At 40.8% G+C, this 22,696-nt stretch overlaps 1 protein-coding gene across 3 annotated transcripts in view; it reads left to right on the top strand.

Moving 5' to 3' along the window:
• The first annotated feature begins 300 nt into the window (after nt 1-300).
• Nucleotides 301-22,696, top strand: part of FAM214A (family with sequence similarity 214 member A) — a 97,546-nt gene continuing 75,150 nt past the window's right edge. For 2 of the 3 annotated variants that reach the window (XR_005452150.1, XM_038750590.1), the window contains exons 1-2: nt 301-438; nt 988-1,095. Coding sequence is in view for 2 of the 3 variants with exons in the window: in XM_038750590.1 (XP_038606518.1) it covers nt 417-438; nt 988-1,095 (130 nt within the window). In the remaining variant the exon portion in view is untranslated. Of the gene's footprint in view, nt 439-987; nt 1,096-18,956; nt 19,133-22,696 lie in introns of those variants that run through there. The other variant, XM_038750591.1, reaches the window with a different exon arrangement.

Raw genomic sequence — 22,696 nt, forward strand, 5'->3', positions numbered from 1 at the left:
CCATGGCACACAGCAGGAGCTTAATAAACGCCATCGCTATTATGACTACGTTGCCATCTTGTGCTTCCCGAGCGCTTAGTCCAGCGCACACCGTGAGCGCTCAATACATAGGACTGACGGTGAGGGCTGGAACCCCTCAGCAGGCCCGTTGCCGTGGCAACGCCCGTCCCGGGTCGCCGGAAGTGACGACACGAGCGGGCCGTGGTGGGGGGAGGGGGAGCCGCGGCCGGGGTTGGGTCACGTGACGGGGTTTGACAGGGCCGCCGCGGGAGGGAGGGATGGTGGGCGCGGGGGGCCGGGACCGCGGGTGTCACCCGTCTCCTCAGGAGGACAGTCAGACAGCCCGTCAGTCAGACAGCAGTCAGTCAGGCGGTCGTCAGTCGGCCAGTCAGCAGAGGGCAAGGAGAAGAAGCGCCATGAGCCCTGGCGGGAGCTCCAGTGAGGCTGAGGGGACCCCCCCCCCCCCCCCGCCCTGCCCTCCCTAGCTCGGGGCTGAGCGCTTACAGCAGTGCTTAGCACCTTAACAACCGGCTCCTTCTCCTCAGCAAAGCCCCCCCCGTATCCTCCTCAGCAGGGACGGCGACCGGAGTCGAGCCCGGCCATTGCTGAGCCTGTCGGGCCTACAGGCCCCGTCGGCCTGTTCTGGTGGTGATTTCTTGTCTCTTCCCGTCCTTTCCCGTCCTTCGGGCCGCAGAGACGCTGGGCCCAACCGGGACACGATTCCAGAAACAGGGACACACTCAGAGGGAGAGACGGGGTCGGATTTTTGCTCCCTCCCCAGGACCTGCTGCTTCTCCTGTCACCTCAGTGGAGGCCTAGTTTCCCTGTGACAGCTAGGGAGATATATATCTATATATATCTATATCTATATATAGATATCTATCTATAGATATATCTATATATAGATATTGATATATATATATATATATTTGGTGGGGCAGCATAATTTGCTTTCCTTTCATTTTGAACGCTTGTGAATTGAACCAGGAGCGGCGACGACGGCGGCATTCCTACGGAAGAAAGGGGAGGACTCCCGAGCTTCTGGCGAGGAGAGACCTGGGTGGAAGTTTGGGGTGAAAATGAGACCAGAAAGAGGTAAATCCTTTCGCTTTTTCCCGAATCCTAATTCGTCTGATACCTGTATGGAGTGTGTATAGAGTGTGTTTGCCCGAATCCTAATTAATCGGTACCCGTATAGAGTGTTTTTGCCCGAATCCTAATTAGTCTGATACCTGTGTAGAGTGTTCTTGCCCAAATCCTAATTAATGATACCTGTATAGAGTGTTTTTGCCCGAATCCCAATTAATCTGATACCTGTATAGAGTGTTTTTGCCCGAATCCTAATTGATACCCGTATAGAGTGTTTGCCCGAATATCTGATACCTGTATAGAGTGTTTTTGCCCGAATCCCAAGTAATCTGATACTTGTATAGTGTTTTTGCCCGAATCCTAATTAATATGATACCTGTAAAGAGTGTTTTTGCCCGAATCCTAATTGATACCCGTATAGAGTGGGTTTGCCCGAATATCTGATACCTGTATAGAGTGTTTTTGCCCGAATCCCAAGTAATCTGATACTTGTGTAGAGTGTTTATGCCCGAATCCTAATCAGTCTGATACCTGTATAGAGTGTTTTTGCCCGAATCCCAAGTAATCTGATACCTGTATAGAGTGTTTTTGCCCGAATCCTAATTAATCTGATACCTGTATAGAGTGTTTTTGTCCGAATCCTAATTAATCTGATACCTGTATAGAGTGTTTTTGCCCGAATCCCAAGTAATCTGATACCTGTATAGTGTTTTTGCCCGAATCCTAATTAATGATACCTGTATAGAGTGTTTTTGCCCGAATCCCAAGTAATCTGATACCTGTATAGAGTGTTTTTGCCCGAATCCCAAGTAATCTGATACCTGTATAGAGTGTTTTGCCCGAATCCTAATTAATCTGATACCTCTATAGAGTGCTTTTGCCCGAATCCTAATTAATCTGATACCTGTATAGAGTGTTTTTGCCCGAATCCCAATTAATCTGATACCTGTATAGAGTGTTTTTGCCTGAATCCTAATTGATACCCGTATAGAGTGTTTGCCTGAATATCTGGTACCTGTATAGAGTGTTTTTGCCCGAATCCCAAGTAATCTGATACCTGTATAGAGTGTTTTGCCCGAATTTTAATTAATCTGATACCTGTACAGAGTTTTTTGCCCGAATTTTAATTAATCTGATACCTGTACAGAGTTTTTTGCCCGAATCCTAATTAATCTGATACCTGTACAGAGTGTTTTTTGCCCGAATCCTAATTAATGATACCTGTATAGAGTGTTCTTGCCCAAATCCTAATTAATGATACCTGTATAGAGTGTTTTTTGCCCGAATCCTAATTAACCTGATACCTGTATAGAGTGTTTTTTGCCCTAATCCTAATTAACCTAATACCTGTATAGAGTGTTTTTGCCCGAATCCTAATTAATCTGATACCTGTGTAAAGTGTTTTTCCCGAATCCTAATCGGATACTTGTATAAAGATTTTTTTTTTAGTTGTCGTTGTTTTATGGAGGGGTTAAGCATGACTTTTTTTTAAAGGAACGATTGAAAGTGTAAAATGAAAGCCAGGGACGATTGTGACATTAAGTGGACACACCATCCAGGGCTGCAAGTATAGATCAATAATTCTATTGATATTGATGCTGTTGATGCCTGTTTAGTTGTTTTGATGTCTGTCTCCCCCCTTCCAGACTGTCAGCCCAATGTGGGTAGGGATTGTCTCCCTTTAGTGCTGAATTGTACTTCCCAAGCGCTTAGTACAGTGCTCTGTGCTCACAGTAAGCGCTCAATAAATACGATCGAACGAATGAATTGGGCAGATTGTCACTTCAGATCGGGGTTCATTTTGTTGTAAAAATTTTAGGTGATGAAGTTGTGTGGCAATTTGTTAAAGTAAATCTTCTTGACCCAGATTGTAACCTTGATAAGGTTTATGTAGTCTTGACGAATTGATTTTTGGGAGATGGAATGGAGGAGAGGAAATCAAGCCCAAATTAATATATTACATTCTTAATTTCCTGTCATATATTGTTATCTTATTTTTATGCTTTCTGGACAAGCCAAATAATTGCTTTTGTTATATATCCAGGACTGTATACAACTCTGATTCTTAGATAACAAGCTGGAAGGGAGGTTGGGTTGAGGGGGTGCCTTGAGTTAAATTTATTTCCTCATTTCTAAATCTGGATTTTTAGGAATTATCCTGTACATAATGTAGTACTTTTCAAGAAATAGAAATGGCCTGGAAACCTCTTAATTTATCTTTAATTTTGTTGAGAAAGATGGCAGAGGCCACCTTTATAGAATTCAGGAGTCTATACTATTTTTGCTTTTGTTGAAAACAAAAATCCAAGAAATCAAATTAGGAACAAGCCTTATATTTTTGTTTAGCTTTTTCAGATGTCTAAAATTTTTAAGCCATTTGTAATTTATAGCTATACAGAATTAGTTCCTGCTCTGATCTTGGTTTTATTTTTAAGATCTGTTTTAAGTCTACGAAATATACCTCGTCTTTGAGGTTGTAAAGTGATTGTGATGTAGCTATTTACAATTCAGATATTAGGCAGTGAATATTGTTCTACACAGTATTTGGTAATGTGACTACCAATTTCAGGTCTTTTTATTTTTTCAATGAAACTTAACATTGGGAGACTCTTCTGTTTACTGAATAAGATATAGGAAAACCCGGGTAAAATCTTTAAAATATGGGGTTTTTCATTTATTTGGTTTTATTATTTTTACTTTAAAACAGGTAAGTTTATGCAGCTGTGTAGTGGTATGCCTTTAAAGGGCCTAGATATTCCTGAGTGAGTTTCATTTGGGTGCCAGTTTAGTTGTCGGATTACAACATTGACATTTGAAAGCTATCATCAAGGTCAATTCTTGCATCTCCAAATAAATAAGCAAATAAAACCGAAGTCAATATTTGCATGGTTTTTTGTTAACTTACTTTAAGGTAGAATCAAGTAGAGCAGTTCAAAATGTTTTATCTGACTTTCTTTTTCTAAAGCTAGTAATAACAGACCCCAAATACAAGAACTGATGTAGTTTGCTAAGGAAGACCAACAGATACAAAAGTCATCACTCTTAAAGCTGTGGATTTACCTCTCCAAGATTTCATCTCAGGATTTCTTGTGAATATGCCAAGAATTGTATATCTAGTGCTCCGAGTACACTTCATGATCACAATCTTCAGACGTTGTTAAAATAGAACATATTAAGCGATGCTTTAGTCACCAACAAAACGAAGTGTGTTTTGGATCCCCAATAAAGAAACCGCATGGCTATTTTACCCATCGAGCTGTCATGTTATTCAGTTGATCCTTTGGCGTTGGTCTTCAGTGCGACCCTAAGGTTCAAATCAGGCACACGGATTCAAACGTGAATTGGTAATAACAGTATGAGGGTTTATGTGTGCTGTGTGCTCTGCAGCCACAGCCCCACAGGATAGCAACCAGTCAAGTGTACAATCACCTGTTTAGTTTGGTGAATGTGAACAGTAAAGAATTCATGCGAATCTTCAACCGCCAAGAGCCAAATATATAGAATACCTGCGCCTTTAGTGTACTGGGCCGACATCCAAATTGGAGAAACTTCAAAATCCGAAAAGGTGCTTAAGAGCACTGGCAATTCATATTTCCATAGCGCTACCAGTTGTCATTTTAATTTTATTATTTCAACAATATAAATGTTATTGTCATGGGACCTCACAGAGATCGGTCTCTGTTCAGTAAACTGATAGATACCATCGAGTTGGTCATGAGTGGAAGCTTTCGGCGTGGGAATATAGATCTAGAAATAAGTTAGAACATCAATTTTGAAATGTGCAAGAGTTTACAGACATCGTGGTACACTCCCCAGCGCTTAGTACAGTGTTCTGCACACAGTAAAGCAGTCAATAAATACCACTGATTGATCTTCCAAAAGATTCTTAGCAAGCCATGCATGTCTTGAGGAAATAGTCAATGGGCTATATAGTCACAACCCCATTACATACTGCGGAGCTATTAAGGTAGAGGGAAGAAATGGTGGGGAGAAGAGTGGAAAGGAAAGAATGGAGAACAATCAGGATACGCATGATAAAACTGATGGTACACCTGCCAATAATGAATTGTTTGTGGTTGCAAGTTGCAAAGTGCAACAAAAATGTCAGGCCAGGGAGAAAGAAGAAAATAAAGTCGCCTTGAGGAAGGAAGTAGTCTGCTGTGTGACCTTGGGCAGGTTACTTAACTTCTCTTTGTCTCAGTTTTTTCATCTGTAAATTGAGGATTAAATACCAGTTCTCCTTCACTATGAGCCCCATGTGGGACAGAGATTGCATCCAACCTGATTTATCTTGAATCGCCCCCTCTGCACTGAGAGTTAGTGTGGGCAGGGAATGTGTATTCCAGCTCTGTTGTGCTGTCTCCCAAGGGCTCAGTACAGTGCTCTGAACACAGTAAGCAGTCAATAGATATTGATTGATCTACCTCAGTGGTTAGTATGATGCTTGGACATTGTAAATTCTTAAGAAATACTGTTATTATTAAAGCATTAGAGGAGCTGACCTTCTGATAAGGTACCATGTTATTATTAACAAATGGAAATTACCTTCATTGAGAACTGAAACTAAAACCTTTAAGAAGGTAGGCTTAAGAGCAGGGACCTGAATTCCACTCCAAGCAAACCCTACAGTGTGCGTTGAAGGAACACAAGAGAGCTGGATTTTAAGCTTCTGCTTAAAAGATGAAATAATACTAAATCATCCAACTGAAATATTTCAGACCGAAAAGTTTGAAGGGCAGTTGGGCAACTCCAGTAGTCAGAGCAAATGAAAGGGGGTGATTGGATACCTTTGAAAAAGAAAAAGGATAGGCTCCCTCTGGTTATACTTTGCCACCAGCATGTCAAAGGCTGGCCTTATTGGGCTCTTATCTAGTTTCCCTGATAGGTTTTCCTAGACCTGTTGCTGCCAAATGGTTCTATAATTGGTGTGTCTCCTGACTTTCTAATACAGAAAAGGTTAAAAGAGTTGTTCTCCCATCTAACTAGTAAGAGGAAAGGAGTCAAATTACTCCAAAATTCCCATGGCGGGGTGCGTGGTCTTATTAGTTTGCTACTCCTAATCAAATTATACAATATGCAATTTTTTAAAAAATGTGTAGTACATTATTAATCTAACTCAAAATTTGCAGAGCACACAACTTTGCCTTCCTTTTACACTTGGTTCTGTATTCTTTGGTCACTTGATAGTCACCCCTCCTTCAGCCCCACAGCATTTATGTACATATCTTTGCTTTATATTAATGTCCATCCCCTCCTCTATCATTGTGGGTGGGGAACGGGTTTACTAACTCTATTTTATTGTACTCTCTCAAGTGTTTAATACAGTGAAACATAGTAAGTGCCTTGTTCAGCGAAAGATTTGATAATATTGTAGATCAGTGAAAATTATTCCACCTAATCCGTTAAATGTTGTGCAGAGTATTTAGAAACATAAAAGAGAAGTAAATGACAGACCCTGTCCTTGAAAAACTTGCCATCTGTCATCAAATATTTTTCTTTAGCTCAGTCGTTTTTACTAAACTTGGCCTTTTTCTTCCACCATTATTATTATTATTTTTTTAAGTGCTCTGTCTTATGTACATGACTGGGTCATCACTGAGACCAGCTCAGTTCTGGGGTGCTCTGTTCATATGAGTCACACAGCATCGGTTCCTTTGTTGCAGTATGTATCTTGTAGGGTGCAAATTACATTTGAAAAAACAACATACTGAGGTATTTTGCATTTACTGATACAGGCTTTTGAAAATCTTTTTTTTCCCCCAGAAAAATTGCAACTGTTCTGCAAATGTTGTTACTGTAAGGCCAGGGGCTACTACTAATGAGCATTATCATTTATTTGAAAAAGGAGGAAAAAAAGATCATTAAAAGGAGAATCTTGGGACTCGTGCAAGGAAGGATTATTGGAAAAGTGGATTTCTCTTTTCTGTGCAGATGTTCAGGGCAAAATGTTCACTTTTCTTCAATCTGACCACAAAAAAGATTTCCCAAATGGATTGCTTTTGGACTTTGAAAACTGTATTTAAATCCTTAAATTTAAATTTGGATTCATTTAGAGTCGACTCAAGTTTTAGCTTTTACATTCAAGTAAATGGCCTGTTCCCTGTGAAGCAGTTGTGGGCAGGACAAAATGGGAAGTTTGTTTTTTTAACAGTCCATATATTTAATGAAAGACAACCTAATTAAGATTTTTCTGACATCTCCAAAGTATTGTCTTTTCAAATAGAGAAACTTAGATTTAATGTGTTGGAAGACATCAAATCTCAGTTGTTTAAGGAACAAACGTTAGGTGTATGGCAGGTTAGATGTTAGGTTAGAGAACCAGTGTGGCTCAATGGAAAGAGCACGGGCTTTGGAGTCAGAGGTCATGGATTCGAATCCCAGCTCTGCCAATTGTCAGCTATGTGACTTTGGGCAAGTCACTTAACTTCTCTGTGCCTCAGTTACCTCATCTGTAAAATGGGGATTAAGACTGTGAGCCCCATGTGGGACAACCTGATCACCTTGTAGCCTCCCCAGCGCTTAGAACAGTGTTTTGCACATAGTAAGCGCTTAATAAATGCCATTATTGTTGTTATAATGTAATAATCTTTCCTGCTTTACGGAGAAACCAAGATGACTTTGGAAGTGCTGCAGTCGTGAGGGGGGAAAAGGGGGAAAAATAGGAAGGGTTGATCATGGGATCCCTGAATTTAAACACTTCTGTGTCAAAATAAAAAGGTTGGGTTGACATAAACAATTGCAAAAAATGACTGGTGAATTAGATTTAGAATCTGTGATCACTATTACCCCATTACCGTGCTATACTATAAATGAACGAAGTTTCTCCATTTCTCTGTTAAACTATGTGGCACCTGTGCAACTGAATTTAAATTTGAGCCTTATTTCAGAAAGTGAGAAGATAGGCATTATTGTAGCAAATGAGTATTTAAGTTGCCAATAAAAAAATTAAAAATAAAAAGCAATTAATCAGGGGTATTTATTGAAAGAATACCAAGTGAGAAGCACCGGAGTAAGTTTTGGAGAGAACATAATAGATGTAAGAAACACAGTCCCCACCCACGAGGAGTTTATGTTTTGAGAGGGAGACATAAGAGATACTAGCCCAGCACTTTTTATATTTACAGCTTCCCATTGCACTACTGAATCTTTGCACATTTTAGAACACTTCCTTTTTTCTTTTTTCCTGTAAATTATTGTCTGTTTCCCCTATTAGACTGTGAGTTGCTTGAGGGCAGGGATCTATCGTACTCTCTCAAATGCATAGTCTCTGCACAAGGAAGGATTTCAATATTCATTCAATCATATTTATTGAGCGCTTACTGTGTGTAGAGCACTGTACTAAGCGCTTGGGAAGTCCAAGTTGGCAACACATAGAGACGGTCCCTACCCAACAACGGGCTCACAGTCTAGAAGGGGGAGACAGACAACAAAACAAAACATGTAGACAGGTGTCAATCATCAGAATAAATAGAATTGTAGCATAGCGCTGTGGATACAGCATGGGCCTGGGAATCGGAAGGTCATGGATTCTAATCCTGGTTCTGCCACTTGTCTGCTGTCTGACCGTGGACAAGTCACTTCACTTCTCTGTGACTCGGTTACCTCATCTGTAAAATGGGGAATGAGACTGTGAGCCTCATGTGGGACAGGGACTGTATCCAACCTGGCCTGCTTGTATTTACCCCAGCGCCTAGTCCAGTGTGTGGCATATATTAAGCACTTAACAAGTACCCTAGTAATTACTATTGTTATTACAAAGCTGGCTGTGGGCACAGGCAGCTTTGTGCTCCCTCCCACAGCCTGCTGCCAACCTGGACCATGGGGATGGCCTTGGAGATTCAAAAGGGGCAGTTTTGGGGACCGGTTGAAGAAACCCCAAATGCTCTCCATTAGTCAGACAGACATGTTGATGCCAGGATTTCTGGGGAGACCTCAGGATAGATCGTGCTCAGAAAAAGTGCTTTATGGTACAGACACCACCAAGGATTAAAATTCCTGGATTTTTGAGGAGGAGGGTGACATGTCCTGAATTTTTCTGTAAAAAGGTGATCTGGGCAGCAGAGTGAAGTATGGACTGGAATGGAGAAAAGCAGGAGGTTTGGAGATTAGCAAGGAGGCTGATGGAATAGGAAGAATGATTGTATTAACGTAGCAGTTTGGATGGAGAGGTAAGGGCAGATTTTAGCGATGTGAAGGTGGGACTGACGGGATTTGGTGACGGATTGAATATGTGGGTTGAATGAGAGAGAAGTGTCAAGGCTAATGCCAAGATTATGGGCTTGTGAGACAGGAAGGCTGGTGGTGCCGTCTGCAGCGATGGGGAAAGTCCAGGAGAGGACAGGGTTTGGGTGGGAAGATTAGTTCTGTTTTGGACGTGTTAAGCTTGAGGTGACGGGAGGGAGGACATCCAAGTAGAAATGTCTTGAAGGCAGGAGGAGATGCGAACCTGGAGAGAGGGAGAGAGATCGGGGGGAGGAGGTGTAGATTTGGGTATCATCCACATAGAGACGGTAGTTGAAGCCATGGGAGCAAAAGAGTTCTCAAAGGGAATGAGTGTAGATGGAGAATAGAAGGGGACTGAGAACTGAACCATGAGGGACCCCCACAGTTAGGGGATGGAAGGCAGAGGAAGAGCCTGCATACGAGACTGAGAATGAACAGCCAAGCCTGGTTAGTGGTATTAGAGTGACGAAGGGATAGGGGAGCGAGTGGGTTGAGTTCAGTAGAGGGGCGGTGTTGAGAATATCTATTTGTTCATCAAGCATGGGTAGATTGGGTATGGAGGCTAAGTGGGGTGTGATGAATTGGGAGTGTTGGATGAGGTCAAGAGATTGGAAGTCTCTGTGAGGGAATAGCACAGACTGACCTCCTTATCTTCCCTCCCAAACCCTGCCCTCTCCCTGACTTTCCCATCACTGTAGACAGCACTACCATCCTTCGTCTCACAAGCCCTCAACCGTGGTGTCATCCTTGACTCCGCTCTTTCATTCACCCCACACATCCAATCTGTCACCAAAACCTGCCAGTCTCTCCCTCAGAACATTGCCAAGATCCTCCCTTTCCTCTCCATCCAAACCGCTACCTTGTTGGTGCAATCACTCCTCCTATCCCAACTGGATTACTGCATCAGCATCTTCTCTGACCTCACAACCTCCTGTCTCTCCCCGCTTCAATCTATATTTCACTGGATTGTCTTTCTACAGAAACGCTCTGGGCCTGCCACCCCGCTCCTCAAACATCTGCAGGGATTGCCTATCAACCTTCACGTGAAGCAAAAACTCCTCACCCTCAGCTTCAAAGCTCTCCATCACCTCGCCCCATCCTACCTCATCTCCCTTCTCTCCTTCTACAGCCCAGCCCGCACCCTCCACCCTTCACTGTGCCTCATTCTTGCCTGTCCCACTATCAACCCCTGGCCCACGTCCTCCCTCCTCACATCCACCAAGCTAGCTCTCTTCCCCACTTCAAAGCCCGACAGAGAGCTCGCCTCCTCCAGGAGGTCTTCCCAGACTGAGCCCCCCTTTTCCTCTGCTCCTCCTCCCCTCCCCATCGTCCCTACTCCCTACCTATGCTCTACCCTCTTCCCCGCCCCATAGCACTTGTATATATTTGTACGTATTTATTATTCTGTTTATTAATGATGTGTATGTATCTATAATTCTATTCATCTATTTTGATGCTTTTGATGCCTATTTACATGTTTTGTTTTGTTGTCTGTCTCCCCCTTCTAGACTGTGAGCCCATTGTTGGGTAGGGGTTGTCTCTATCTGTTACCGAATTGTACTTTCCAAGTGCTTAGTACAGTGCTGTGCACACAGTAAGCGCTCAATAAATACAATTGAGTGAATGAATGAAAGCTTGTGGTCAGAAAGAGGGATTTCAGAGTTGGTGAGGGTAGAGATTATGCAGTGGCTAGAGATGAGGCTACCGAGTGTGTGTCCAAGTTGGTTAGTGGGGAAGGTCAGGTGGAGCAGGAGTTCAGTGGAGTTGAGGATTGATAGGTGGGAAGCAAAGGGGCCATCAGGAACATCTATGTGGATATAGAAGTCCCCAAAGATCAAAGTGGACATGGAGAAAGAGAGGAATGTGTGAACGGGATCAAAATGGTTAAAGAAGGTTGCAACACCTTCTTTGCTTCACCCTACTCTTACATACCAGTCAATCAGTTGTATTCATTGTGTACTGTGTACAGAGAAGTGTATCATGTGCTTGGGAAAGTATAATATAACAAGAGTTGGTAGGCACATTCCATGTCCACAACAAGCACATAAGTGGCGTGGCTTCGTGGAAAGAGCACGGGCTTGGGAATCAGAGGTCATGGGTTCTAATCCCGGCTCCGCCACTTATCAGCTGTGTGACTTTTAAGTCACTTAACCCTTCTGAGCCTCAGTTACCTCATCTGTAAAATGGGGATTAAGACTGTGAGCCCCAAGTGGGACAACTTGATAACCTTGTATCTTTTCCAGCACTTAGAAAAGTGCTTGGCACATAGTAAGTGCTTAACAAATACCATCATTATTATTATTATTATAAATACTGTGGGGCTGAGGAACGGGTGAATAAAGGGTGCAAATCACGGTGATGCAGAAGGGAGTGGGAGAAGAGGAAATGAGAGTTTAGGGAAAGCCTCTTGGAGGAGACGTGACTTCAATAAGCCTTTGAAGGTGGGAGAGTAATTGTGTATCAGATATGAAGAAGGAGGGTGTTCCAGGCCAGATATCTGGAGCTTTCGTGCCCCAGGAGCACCTGCCTTGCTTTTAGGTCATCATCATCATCAACAGTACTGAGTGCTTACTATATGCAGAGTACCATACTACAGCTTGGGAGAGCACAGTAGAACGGAGTTGGCAGACACATTCTCTGCCCACAGCGAGCATGCAAGCCTCGAGAGGGAAACAAACATTAATATAAGCATATAACTTATAATGTATAATTTATAGATGTCTACATAAGGGCTGTGGGGTGGACGGTAGGGCGAATATCAAATGCCCAGAGGTTACAGATCCAAGGACATAGATGTACCAACTGGAAGACAGGGCAGAGAAACCCCAAAATAGTGTATGATGTTCTGTGCATGCTGCTTACTGGTCTCCTCAGTTCTCACTGGTGAGCAAGCCCAGAGCATCTGGCTGCCTTGGTGGTTTTATTTTGTAATGGCCATTAGGGCCAATAAGACACGGAACACAAGTTAATATTGCTAGGCAGTAGCTCAAAGTTCAAAGATTGGAATACACTGTTTATGGGGAGGTCATTGACTTGAATAGTTTTTTAATCAAGTTTTTAGTACAAAAAACTTTGTTCCTTCACAGTGGATTTGGAATGCCACTTTTGTAAATGAGAAATTGATACAAAGCAGTCTTTTACTGCGGAAAAAGCAGGTTCTTATAGTAGGGTAATCCTCTTAAAATAATATGTGTTTATTTTAGAAGATCAGAGGGAAGCCGGGAAGGATGGTGGTTGCAGAGCATTTTAAATAACTCAAATATTGAGTTTCTGAGACATTGAGTACATATCTTTAAATTACAAATTATACATTTATAGACCATAAGCTTGTTACGGGCAGGGAGCGATCCACTAATTCTGTTGGATTGTACTCTCCCAAGTGCTTAGTACAGTGGTCTGCACATAGAGCTCAGTAAATACCATTGATCGATTATCTTCCTAAATTTTGTAATCGGATACAAAACAATGAGGTTTAGTAAACTACATTTTTTAAGAAAAGGAAGACTTGTTTCCTAACCTCATTTACAAATAACTTTCTTAACCTCCCCAATGAGTATATAACTTTATGGATACATGCTGTGAAATATTTTAAGTGTTTAAGGACATTGGACTGCCTAGGATTTCTGCATTATAACTTTTTTTCTAACCAGCCCACTAGTTTGCATGATCTCATGAAGCTCTAGGCTCTGTCACCTTGCTTCATCTGTTTCATTCTACCCTTAAAATAAAACTGAGATTGGTAATTAAACCCCAGCTGCACCCCACAGAAAGTTCATGGAAAATATTTTCCATGCAACCAAATTAAAAAGTTTTCAATAAGGAGTGCTTGTTTAGAATAAACACATAGTTTATGAAATGAGATGAGTGTTGTTTTAGAAACGATTGCACCAAATTGAGCAGGCCCGCATAATGTGAGCGTTTCTGTTGGGATTTATTTGTAGTAGAAAATATTGGCTTTTTTCTGCCCCAAATCTCCACAACGAAAGACTTAGCCGAGTGCCAAAACTCTGGGAATGGGGCTGGCAAGCGAGGACTACTTTGGTCTTTCTAAGACTCCTAAATTTAAGGATAACTGTGGGATGTGTGTGTAAAACAGTATCTCTGTGTTTTTTTAAAAAACCCTGCCCCCTTGTTGATGGTTCAGGCTTCAAAGTAGGGTTGTTGGTCTGAATTATGTGGTTTGGCTACGTTCAACAGGGTAAGCAGATACACTCACGGAGGCCTGCACTAGGGAACACGCACACCATATTAGTTGTGTTGTGCACTGTTGTGTGAGCAACCGTTTCTCCCAGCACTGCACCCTAGTCAAGCAGACTAGTCTTTCTAAACAAACATTCCCTAGTTAGCTAGCGTTGTTCTAGCCCAAATATCTATATTGAATGTGACTGACACCTCTCTGCTTCATTTTGTGCAGTCCCATGGAGAGTGAAATCAATCAGTGGTATTTATTGAAACTTTACTGTGTGCAGATCACACAGACTGTGAGCTGTGACTGTGAGCCCACTGTTGGGTAGGGACTGTCTCTATATGTTGCCAATTTGTACTTCCCAAGCGCTTAGTACAGTGCTCTGCACATAGTAAGCGCTCAATAAATACGATTGATGATGATGATCACTATACTTAACCACTTGGGAGAGTACAACAGTTGGTGGACATATTCCCTACCCACGTGAAGCTTACAGTCTAGGTGAAATTAGTGAAATTAGGACAAGTGTCTTAAATCCCTTAAATCAGCATTATTTGTGTGAAAAGCACTTTGGGATTTTAGTAGAAAAGCTTTAAATGCTAAATAGTATTTCTTATCATTTTAAATTAAATACACTTTGAAATTGTCACAGAAACTTAGATTTTGAAATTTTACTGGTGGAGGATGAGGGCGAACTAATTTTTCTTTACCTCAGTAGTTATTAGTCCTTGGTCTACCATTGCAGACCCTGGTTCCATGAAATAGTTGGAGGATTAAAATATACATTATTAATTACCAGAATGGGCCATGAGTATACCGAGTGACCATCTTACTTTATAGCAAATTAAGAACTAGTTTTAACCCATGCCAAGTTGTGGCAGCTTTTTTTGATTACAAGTAATGGGGAGTGACTATAATAACTACAATTCTTTTAAGCCATAATTAGACTTCATGTAGGTAATCAATGAGTTCCTAGTAGTATAAGCTGTGAGATTAAACAACTCCAATAGACTGTCACACATGTCAGAGGAATAATTTAATTTATGAGGAATGTGTTATTGTAATTACACAAATCTTTAGATTCGATCAAGCGCTTAGGACAGTGCTCTGCACACAGTAAGCTCTCAATAAATATGATTGAATGAACGAATGAATAATCATGAAAATTTAAAATACAATTAATTTAGTTCCTTAGCTTCCATCGATTTCCCTCGCTACACTTTTCACATTTTTTCTAAAATCGGCACACTTTCTACTTCTGTCAGGTGACTTTTGGAAAGCAAGAAATCATCATTTGGGTTCTTATTTTAAGTAGTCAAGTTGAGTTCTCTCTCAAATTTAGGAAGGCTTTCCATTGCTCAGGCTTCAAAAGGGAGAAGAGCCTCCTTCTAGTCTCTTACCATATTCCTTTGAAACCAGTTGCAAATTTGGCTTCAGGGGAGAATAAGCACCAGTAACCTAATTCGCTTGCTGGCAGGAGCCTCTAGTTACATTGTGTGACAGAACTTTGCACAGGCCCCGCTTGGCACATGGTATCTGAGCCTCTGGTGCCAGATTACACACAGTCCGCAGATTTATGACACAATCGGTTTCTCAATACTGCATCTTAAAATGCAAGTCGAAACCTATTCTTTAACAGGAACAACATTATAAGTTGGAGCTAGGATGGAGGTCCTGTTTTAACCAAAGTTGCCCAAGTTGTGTAGTCAATCAATTGCAGATCGGAAATGTAGCCTCATCAGTGACTATTCAGTTCTCCTATAACATGAGGGGGGGGTTCTTGCAAAACCTCATTATAGTATGCCAGAAGAACGTTTCCTAAATGATCTAGCCAAAATACATAGTGAAAACACATTATGGCAGAATAGAAATCATATTGCCACGAAAAGTTAATACAGTACACAAAGAAATATACAAAAACATCATTCCGTAAGGAATTTAGAAAGCCTAGAGTAATTTAAACCTTTTTTCCAAACAAAAAATAGCCTAGTCGGAGGGACTATTTGCGGGAGTTTTTCTGTTGTCTTAGTAATAATATTACAAATACAACTAAGGCTGTTATTGTTCTTATTGTATTTGTTAAACACTAGGTGCCTAAGATTGTAAATGCTTGTAAATCACCCTCCCCCAAAGCAGACCCCCACCTAGGACTGCTTTCAAAAAATAAAATTAACAGTTAGACACAGCTGGTTGAAAAATGAAGAGGAATAGATGATGGAAGAATATGCTATGATGTTTACATGACTAAAACAGGATGATAAAACATGTTATTAAAAACTATTTTAATTAGATATTAGACATTTACTGAATGCTAGCAGCATGCTAGATAGACACTGTATGAAGCGTAAAGTTCTTGCCTAGTAGGCTTAGACTATAAATAGCCCTTGTCCTAGTCCATTTTGACAATGTAGTATGAAGGAAGCCCAAAATAGACTAGAACATTTTCTTCTTGTCCCTATGATTTTTGGTTGTGTAAACAAACCATATTCTTGGAATCAGGGTAGGCCAAATCCTTCTGAAGACAAAGAGTGTTCACCAGATCTTTGTGCCCAAATCAATTAAGGTCATGAAGTGATTTTACCTTGAGTATTGAATAGCCATAGCACCATTTCGTTGCACCATAATAATTTCGGTATTTATTAAGCTCTCCCTATGTCTCAAAGTACTGTGCTAAGCACTGGGGTAAATATAGACAGATCAGTTGCTGCGAGATCAACGCAGTGAGTCGCTGTTCCATGCAGGTATCTGTCCCTCATTTTACAGATGAGGAAACTGAGGCTAAAGTGACTTGCTCTTCTGGTTGAGAAGGAGAGCTGGGATTAGGTCAGTATCAGGCCCCCTGATTCTCAGTCCTATGCTCTTTCCATCGGAACAGGCCAAGTCTCTGAAATGATGTTGCTACTGGTAATTGCTATTTGTGGATGCTCTGTAACCAGCATCCCATTCATCCCGTAAACTAAGATAGACTGGCCATTCTTGGTTGATGTCACTTTCTGTCTGTTGCTTCCTGGTGTTTCTTTTGGCTCTTCTTCTCTTCGCCGCTTTAAACCTCTGCTTAGAAAGAACCTAGCCGTGTCCGGAGCAGTTCATTCATTCAATCGTATTTATTGAGTGCTTACTGTGTGAGGAGCACTTGTGTTTTAGGATGGTCGGCCCTCCCATTATTTCTGGCAACGACACTCGCCTTGAGAGTGCCTGGTGTTGCTTTCGCCTTTGCCCCCGTTGCCTCACAATCCTCCAGAAGTTTCCACTCTGGGAGAGCTGTTCCTTTCTTGATTGACATGTCTTTCTGCCACCGCGCTCTCATTCATTCATTCATTCATTCATTCATTCGTATTCACAGTTTTCAGCAGAGATGCAGAATATTCTTTCCGAGGTCTCGTTCCATTGCGCCCTTAAAACATTTTCCTCTATACCCCTTAGTTTTTGGTTGCCCAACTTCAGCTCTAGCAGCTGTTGGGGTATCCTTCTGTCATTCATTCGTTCTCACAAGTCCCATCCTGTGAGGCTGTGTGGAAGAGAGCGTAACTTCAACGCAATGGGGACTGATTTTGTTCCAGAGCTTCAGGCATGGCACTCTGCCTGTCATCCTCAAAGGTCTCTCAGTGCATCGCTGGACAGAAAGCAGCAGAATTTGTGGCAACTTTCAGCCGTTGTGCTAGTGAAAATTTGGGGCTGTGTGTGGTGTTTCCCTGATGCACTCATTCTCCATCGGTTTATGGTCAATTTGTAGCCCTGTGGAACTCTGCAAAGTGCTCTGTAATGATTTTGGGGTGTTAGTTGTGAGGCTCCTGGGCATAATCATCAGTGGGCAGTAGCTCCAGATGTCGATATTAAGAATGTGTGATGATGCTCAGAACCTTTTGAGGTTTCCTGAGGGCCAGACTTGTTTTCCAACACTGATTTCCAGCCCCCCAAACCCCCACCATTGCATCTTCAGAGACTGGCTGTGAATAAGAATAGATTGAATAAGACTAAATATTAACCTAAATACCTTAGTGAGAATGCCCTTTAATGAAATTGTTCAGGGTGACGTGTATTTAAAGAAGCAATGATTGTTTATTATTATTTCTTCAGTGAAAAGAAAAGATCTGTTGGAGGTGCCAGTGCAGTGAGCCAAGTTTAGATTTTTTTGTTATGTAAGGAGACTGTTGACATCTAAGTAGGTTGTACTGTCTTAAAATTAGTCAATCAGTGGTGTTTACTGAGTGCTGAGCAGAGAACTGTACTAAGCGTTTAGGAAAGTACAGTACAACAGAATTGTAAAAGTACTCTGAGTATGGCCTACCTTTTAAAATTATGCCAAGCCGTGGGTAATAAAGTCCTTATTTGATTGTGACTGAGGAATAAATCATGTGAAAAGCAAACGTATTCTTCAGGCGATTCAAGTAGTTGAAAAAGATATAAATATTCAAGGTTGGGTGTCCTTAGGACAAACTGTTAAGAGGAATTGCAATAGTTCTAAGTCTATTTAACCTTTGTGCTTCCCAGGTAATATGAAAATTTGCTTAGTAGAACAAAATTTGTTCTTAGGCCTAACTTCCAGGATTGCTCTTACTGTAGAATTGCACTAAATTGTGGATTGGTTAACTGATAGATGTAAATAAGAACATCAAAGGACTTGATTGAGCTGCATCGTGATATAAACTCTTGTTTTTTTTGAGGGGGGCCTTGAACTTTCACACAGATCAGAACTTTGGTTATGTAATAAGAAGCACTCTCATTGGCAGGGGATGAGAGGTGATTATGTTTTCATAAGTACAGTAATACTGTAATCCAAATTTTGTTTGAGTTCTTACGGAAAAAGGCATTGTGCAAAAGCAGGATACTATTTCTGAACATCAAGCTTAGGTACTTCAATTTCACACTTGTTGCTTTTCCCAGGAGCAGGTTTTTTTTTTTAAAAAAATGGCCTTTTGTGGTTTTGCAGGAATTTCAAAGATTATTATTTTTAAAAAATAAAACTCAGCCTTAAAGAGATGTGAAGTGATAGGGTTTTCTTACTTCATCAGATTGGATTCAAATAGTTTTAACATTCCATTTTTAAGTCTTCCACTTTGTACACGGTGCATTGCTTGAGGTATGAAGTGTAATTTTTATGCTGCATATACCAAGTTGATCTCCCCTCCCTTCTTTGCCTTAAGCTTTAATGCGTGCACTGATGGAGAGCCGTTTCAGAATGTCCCCTTTCTAATTGGTTAATAATAACAACACAAGGTATCAGTTTTAGTGGCTCCTGCTACTCTGTACTTGTTGTTTTTCTGTTCTTTCCTCTCAAGTTGCCCAAACACAGCTGAGTTCACAAGAGGAGAAAAGAAAACACGATAGTGCTGCCAAATAGACAGGAAACTGTAGTAGCCTAGCGAGCAGTGAAGGGTTTAAGCACGCCCTCCATCCAATCAGCTGGGAGTGCTGTTGCTATGTGCACTCTTACTCTGCCGCCTTTGTGAAAAATGTCTTGCACAGAGAGAGGTTGACTATGCACCCAAAGCTGAACATTTTGTTTCAACCACTGCAGACATCTGGAGCCCTCAGCGTCTGACAGTGTAGCCTATTTTGCAGCCAAAAGGCAACCGCTTCCACAGAAGGATTCCAGTATGGTTTACAGGAGAAACAAAGAGCTAAACAGAGAAGGTGTGTAATGAAGGAAGTATTTTTTAACTGCTTTATGTCGTTTTGTTTTTCTTCCAGCTTTGATTAGACGTTTAACCATTTGGGTGGTCTCGTTCCGTGGGCTTTTATTAAGGGCTCTGAGAATTGCGTGACCGTGAAAAATGATGTTAAACTTAGGTTGTTATTGATGATCATCTTTCTGGTTTTTTGGACTACAAAATTAGGTAAGATTATTGTGCTGAGCTAAACAACATGAATGGGGGAAGGGAGAGAAACCTACTTATGAATTCGCTGGTCTTATTTAATGAAATAATAATCCAATAGGAAGACATTGGTAAGAGATTAAAGGAGGAAGCTTTGATTATACAGCCTTTATGAAAATTCTTTTGGGATGAGAGTACGTGTGTTTTGTGTTTTAAATAACAAATTAAGCATAGGCTTTCTTCAGACTTTCCTCATACCGCAATGGACAATGGTAGTCCAAAGCTTATTAAGATTTTTGACATTTTTTTTTGACATAATCGAGCTTCTCAAACATTTCCTTTTACAAGGCATTATCTAAAGATCGCTACATCACACTGCACATTGTTTTCTGTTGTTTCACTGGTTTCACCAGTTCAGAAATGGAGACGCGAGTTAATAAGTGTAAACTCATTAAGAATTTTAAAAACACCTCAGACTGAATTCACACTGAGTCAAAAACCTGTTCAGAATAAGTGAGTTTGTTTGGAGGCAACATACACCAAAATATTTATATACTTAGGGACTGAGTAAGAATGAAAGGAACTTTTAAGGAACTGACCTGTTTTTGTATTATAGGCACTTAGTGATTCTGGTTCATTTTTACTAAAATCTAATATGTGACTTCTTTATTTTCCCTGGAAATCACATTGCTTAGCTGTATTTTTCTGGTCTCTGTTTTTTATGTAAGGCAGATTGTTTTTCATAGGCCAAAAAATTTAATGTTTTTATATATACTATTATTGAGGAATTTATTAGAGTTCTGTAGCATTTTATAATATTTGCCAGTGAGTCAGATAAAGTTTGTTATATCTTTCAGCTACCAGTTATTAGGATTTCTCCAAATTTCCCTTCACATGCACACAAAATTTTGTGCTTTATTTTGTTTCTCTGCATAATCAGCATTTAATATTGATTAAACTTAACTCTTAATTTAAGACTTCTGGTGTCCTTTGTTGATGTTACTCAAGAATGTCATATTCAGTAAGGAAAATGGGTTAATTGTTATCTCTCTACTTTAGCTGGTGAGTACCTATTCTCATCATCAGTGGTATTTATTGAGCATTTGTGTGCAGAGCATTGTACTGAGCGTTTCTACCTGTTGGTAGGAATGTTCAACGTTCAAGTTGGTTTTGGTGACAAATGGAAGGTGTTTGTCCTCTGGTAAACCAAGAGCCCTATTTTATAAAAATATCTAAATGTTGATTTGAGAAAGAAAAGGAAGTAAACTAAAGTGAAACCAACTATCTTTTGAAGTCATTTAACTAAGATAAGTTTCTTCATTTACATTACCCAAGTAGACTCTTATAGGCCATATTATTAGGATATGTTTTGTTCATATAATGAAAACTCTTGAAGAGTAACCATATATACAGTGTAGAAAGAGTCCATTTTCTCCTTCCATTTAAAATACTGCATAAAATTCATATTGGGTTAATAAGGCAATATGCAAAGAAGCTGTGAATTCCTATGACAAAATCTGACATTTAGTTGTTGAGTAGAAGTATTAAAATAGCTGAGGGAATAAAACTTGGAAAAGAGTCTTAGGATCCATTAAAAGTGGAATATAGAATGTTTGAAAATTTGGCTGAAATACAGTCAGTTCTTACAGAACCCCCTGTCAAGGAAAACTAATGTTTTAATACTCACCCAATGTCCAATGTTGTGTGCTTCCACATAAACCATTGTTTCTAACATCACGTAGAACTGCATCCAGACATGTATTTTTTGTAAAAACAGCTCCAAATTTTGCCATCACATCCTATCCAAAACACATGCATTCGTCAAAACTCATTTTATTAGTAGGGCGAACTGAGCGGTTAAGAACCAGTTTCAGCGATAACTTTTTAAATGGAAAATTACGGTTTGAAACATGAAAGGGAATCTAATGGACAAAAGTAGTCCTTACTCAGGGTGACATTCGGAGACTGGAAGACAGGAGTCCCAGGTTCTGTTTCTGACTCTGCCATGTCACTTCTTACTTTCCCCATCTGTAAAATGGGGATAAAATAGCTGTCCTCCCTCCCTCATAGTCTTCAAGCCCCATCTGGGATAGGAATGGTGTCTGATCGGATTATATTGTGTCTGTTCCAGGGCTTAATGTTTTGGCATGTAGTAAGGACTTAAAACACCATCATTGTTATCCAAGAGAAATCTTATTTCCGTAGGGAAACACATTAATGATGCAGGCGTTAAACATTCTCATGTAGGAGGAAAGGAGGAGGAAACCTAGTTGACCAAATAAAATACTGCATAAGGACCTGAAGCGTGAGAAAAGAAGTTTCCCAACGTGGAAACTAGGCCAGACTATCAAAACACAGTACAAATAAGTAGAGTCCTGAAGGGGGAAAAGCTAAGTTGGTTGTAAGTAGGGAACATGGCTACCAACTCTGTTATGTTGTACTCGCCCAAGCACTTAGTATAGGGCTCTGCACACAGTAGGCGCTCAATAAATATCATTGATTGATTTGCATCATGTCCTACGAGAAACAGCAAAATGGTCTGGAAATATAGTGGGAATAAGAAAAGGATAAAGAAAGCATATTAGGTGGGAAAGCAAAACAGAAGTTGCTACTGAAAGGACAAACTTAAGATGAAGTTTTTATGATCCTATTCCTCCCCGCTTACTTTTGAGATGTGAATGTGTAAGATGGAGAGAGATTCTTGTGTACCTGCTCTCCAGCCAGGGAGATCATGTTTAAAGCAAACGTTGTGAGAAACTTTCAAACTGATTTAAGGGTTGGAAAAAAGACTTATGGGGAAAAGCCAAGGGGTGATTTATCTTGGAGAAGATTAGAATGACAGGCAACCTAAAGTCTCTGAATAGACATTACTCAAAGGGTGAGGACCAGCTATTTCCCATCTTCCCTGAGGAAAATGCAAAAACATTGGGCTTCAACCACAGTGTGACGGATTCAAGTACAATGAGAAGCAGCATGGTCTCGTGGATAGAGCACCGGCCTGGGCGTCAGAAGGTCATGGGTCCCAATCCTGGCTCCGCCACGTGTCTGCTGTGTGACCTTGGGGAAGTCACATCACTTCTCTGGGCCTCAGTTACCTCATCTGTAAAATAGCTGTATTTGGGCTCAGTCACACTTGCATAGCATCACTGAATAGTTTCAGTGGCTCCATCATTCCAGGCAAAGAGGGAATCCGAGTCGGCAACAATTCATTGATCTTCACCAAAAATGGCTAATTGGCCTACAGTCCAGTTCTTAGTGGAGACGCCACCATTAGTAGAGTCATGAAGAATGGTAAAGTTCCCAGGTCTATTGCTCTACTGACTGAGTTCTACAAGCAGAGAATGCATATATGGTGTAGACATGTAGACATGTTGACACATAT

The sequence above is a fragment of the Tachyglossus aculeatus genome, chromosome 8 (assembly GCF_015852505.1).
Source record: "Tachyglossus aculeatus isolate mTacAcu1 chromosome 8, mTacAcu1.pri, whole genome shotgun sequence".
NCBI lineage: Eukaryota > Metazoa > Chordata > Mammalia > Monotremata > Tachyglossidae > Tachyglossus > Tachyglossus aculeatus.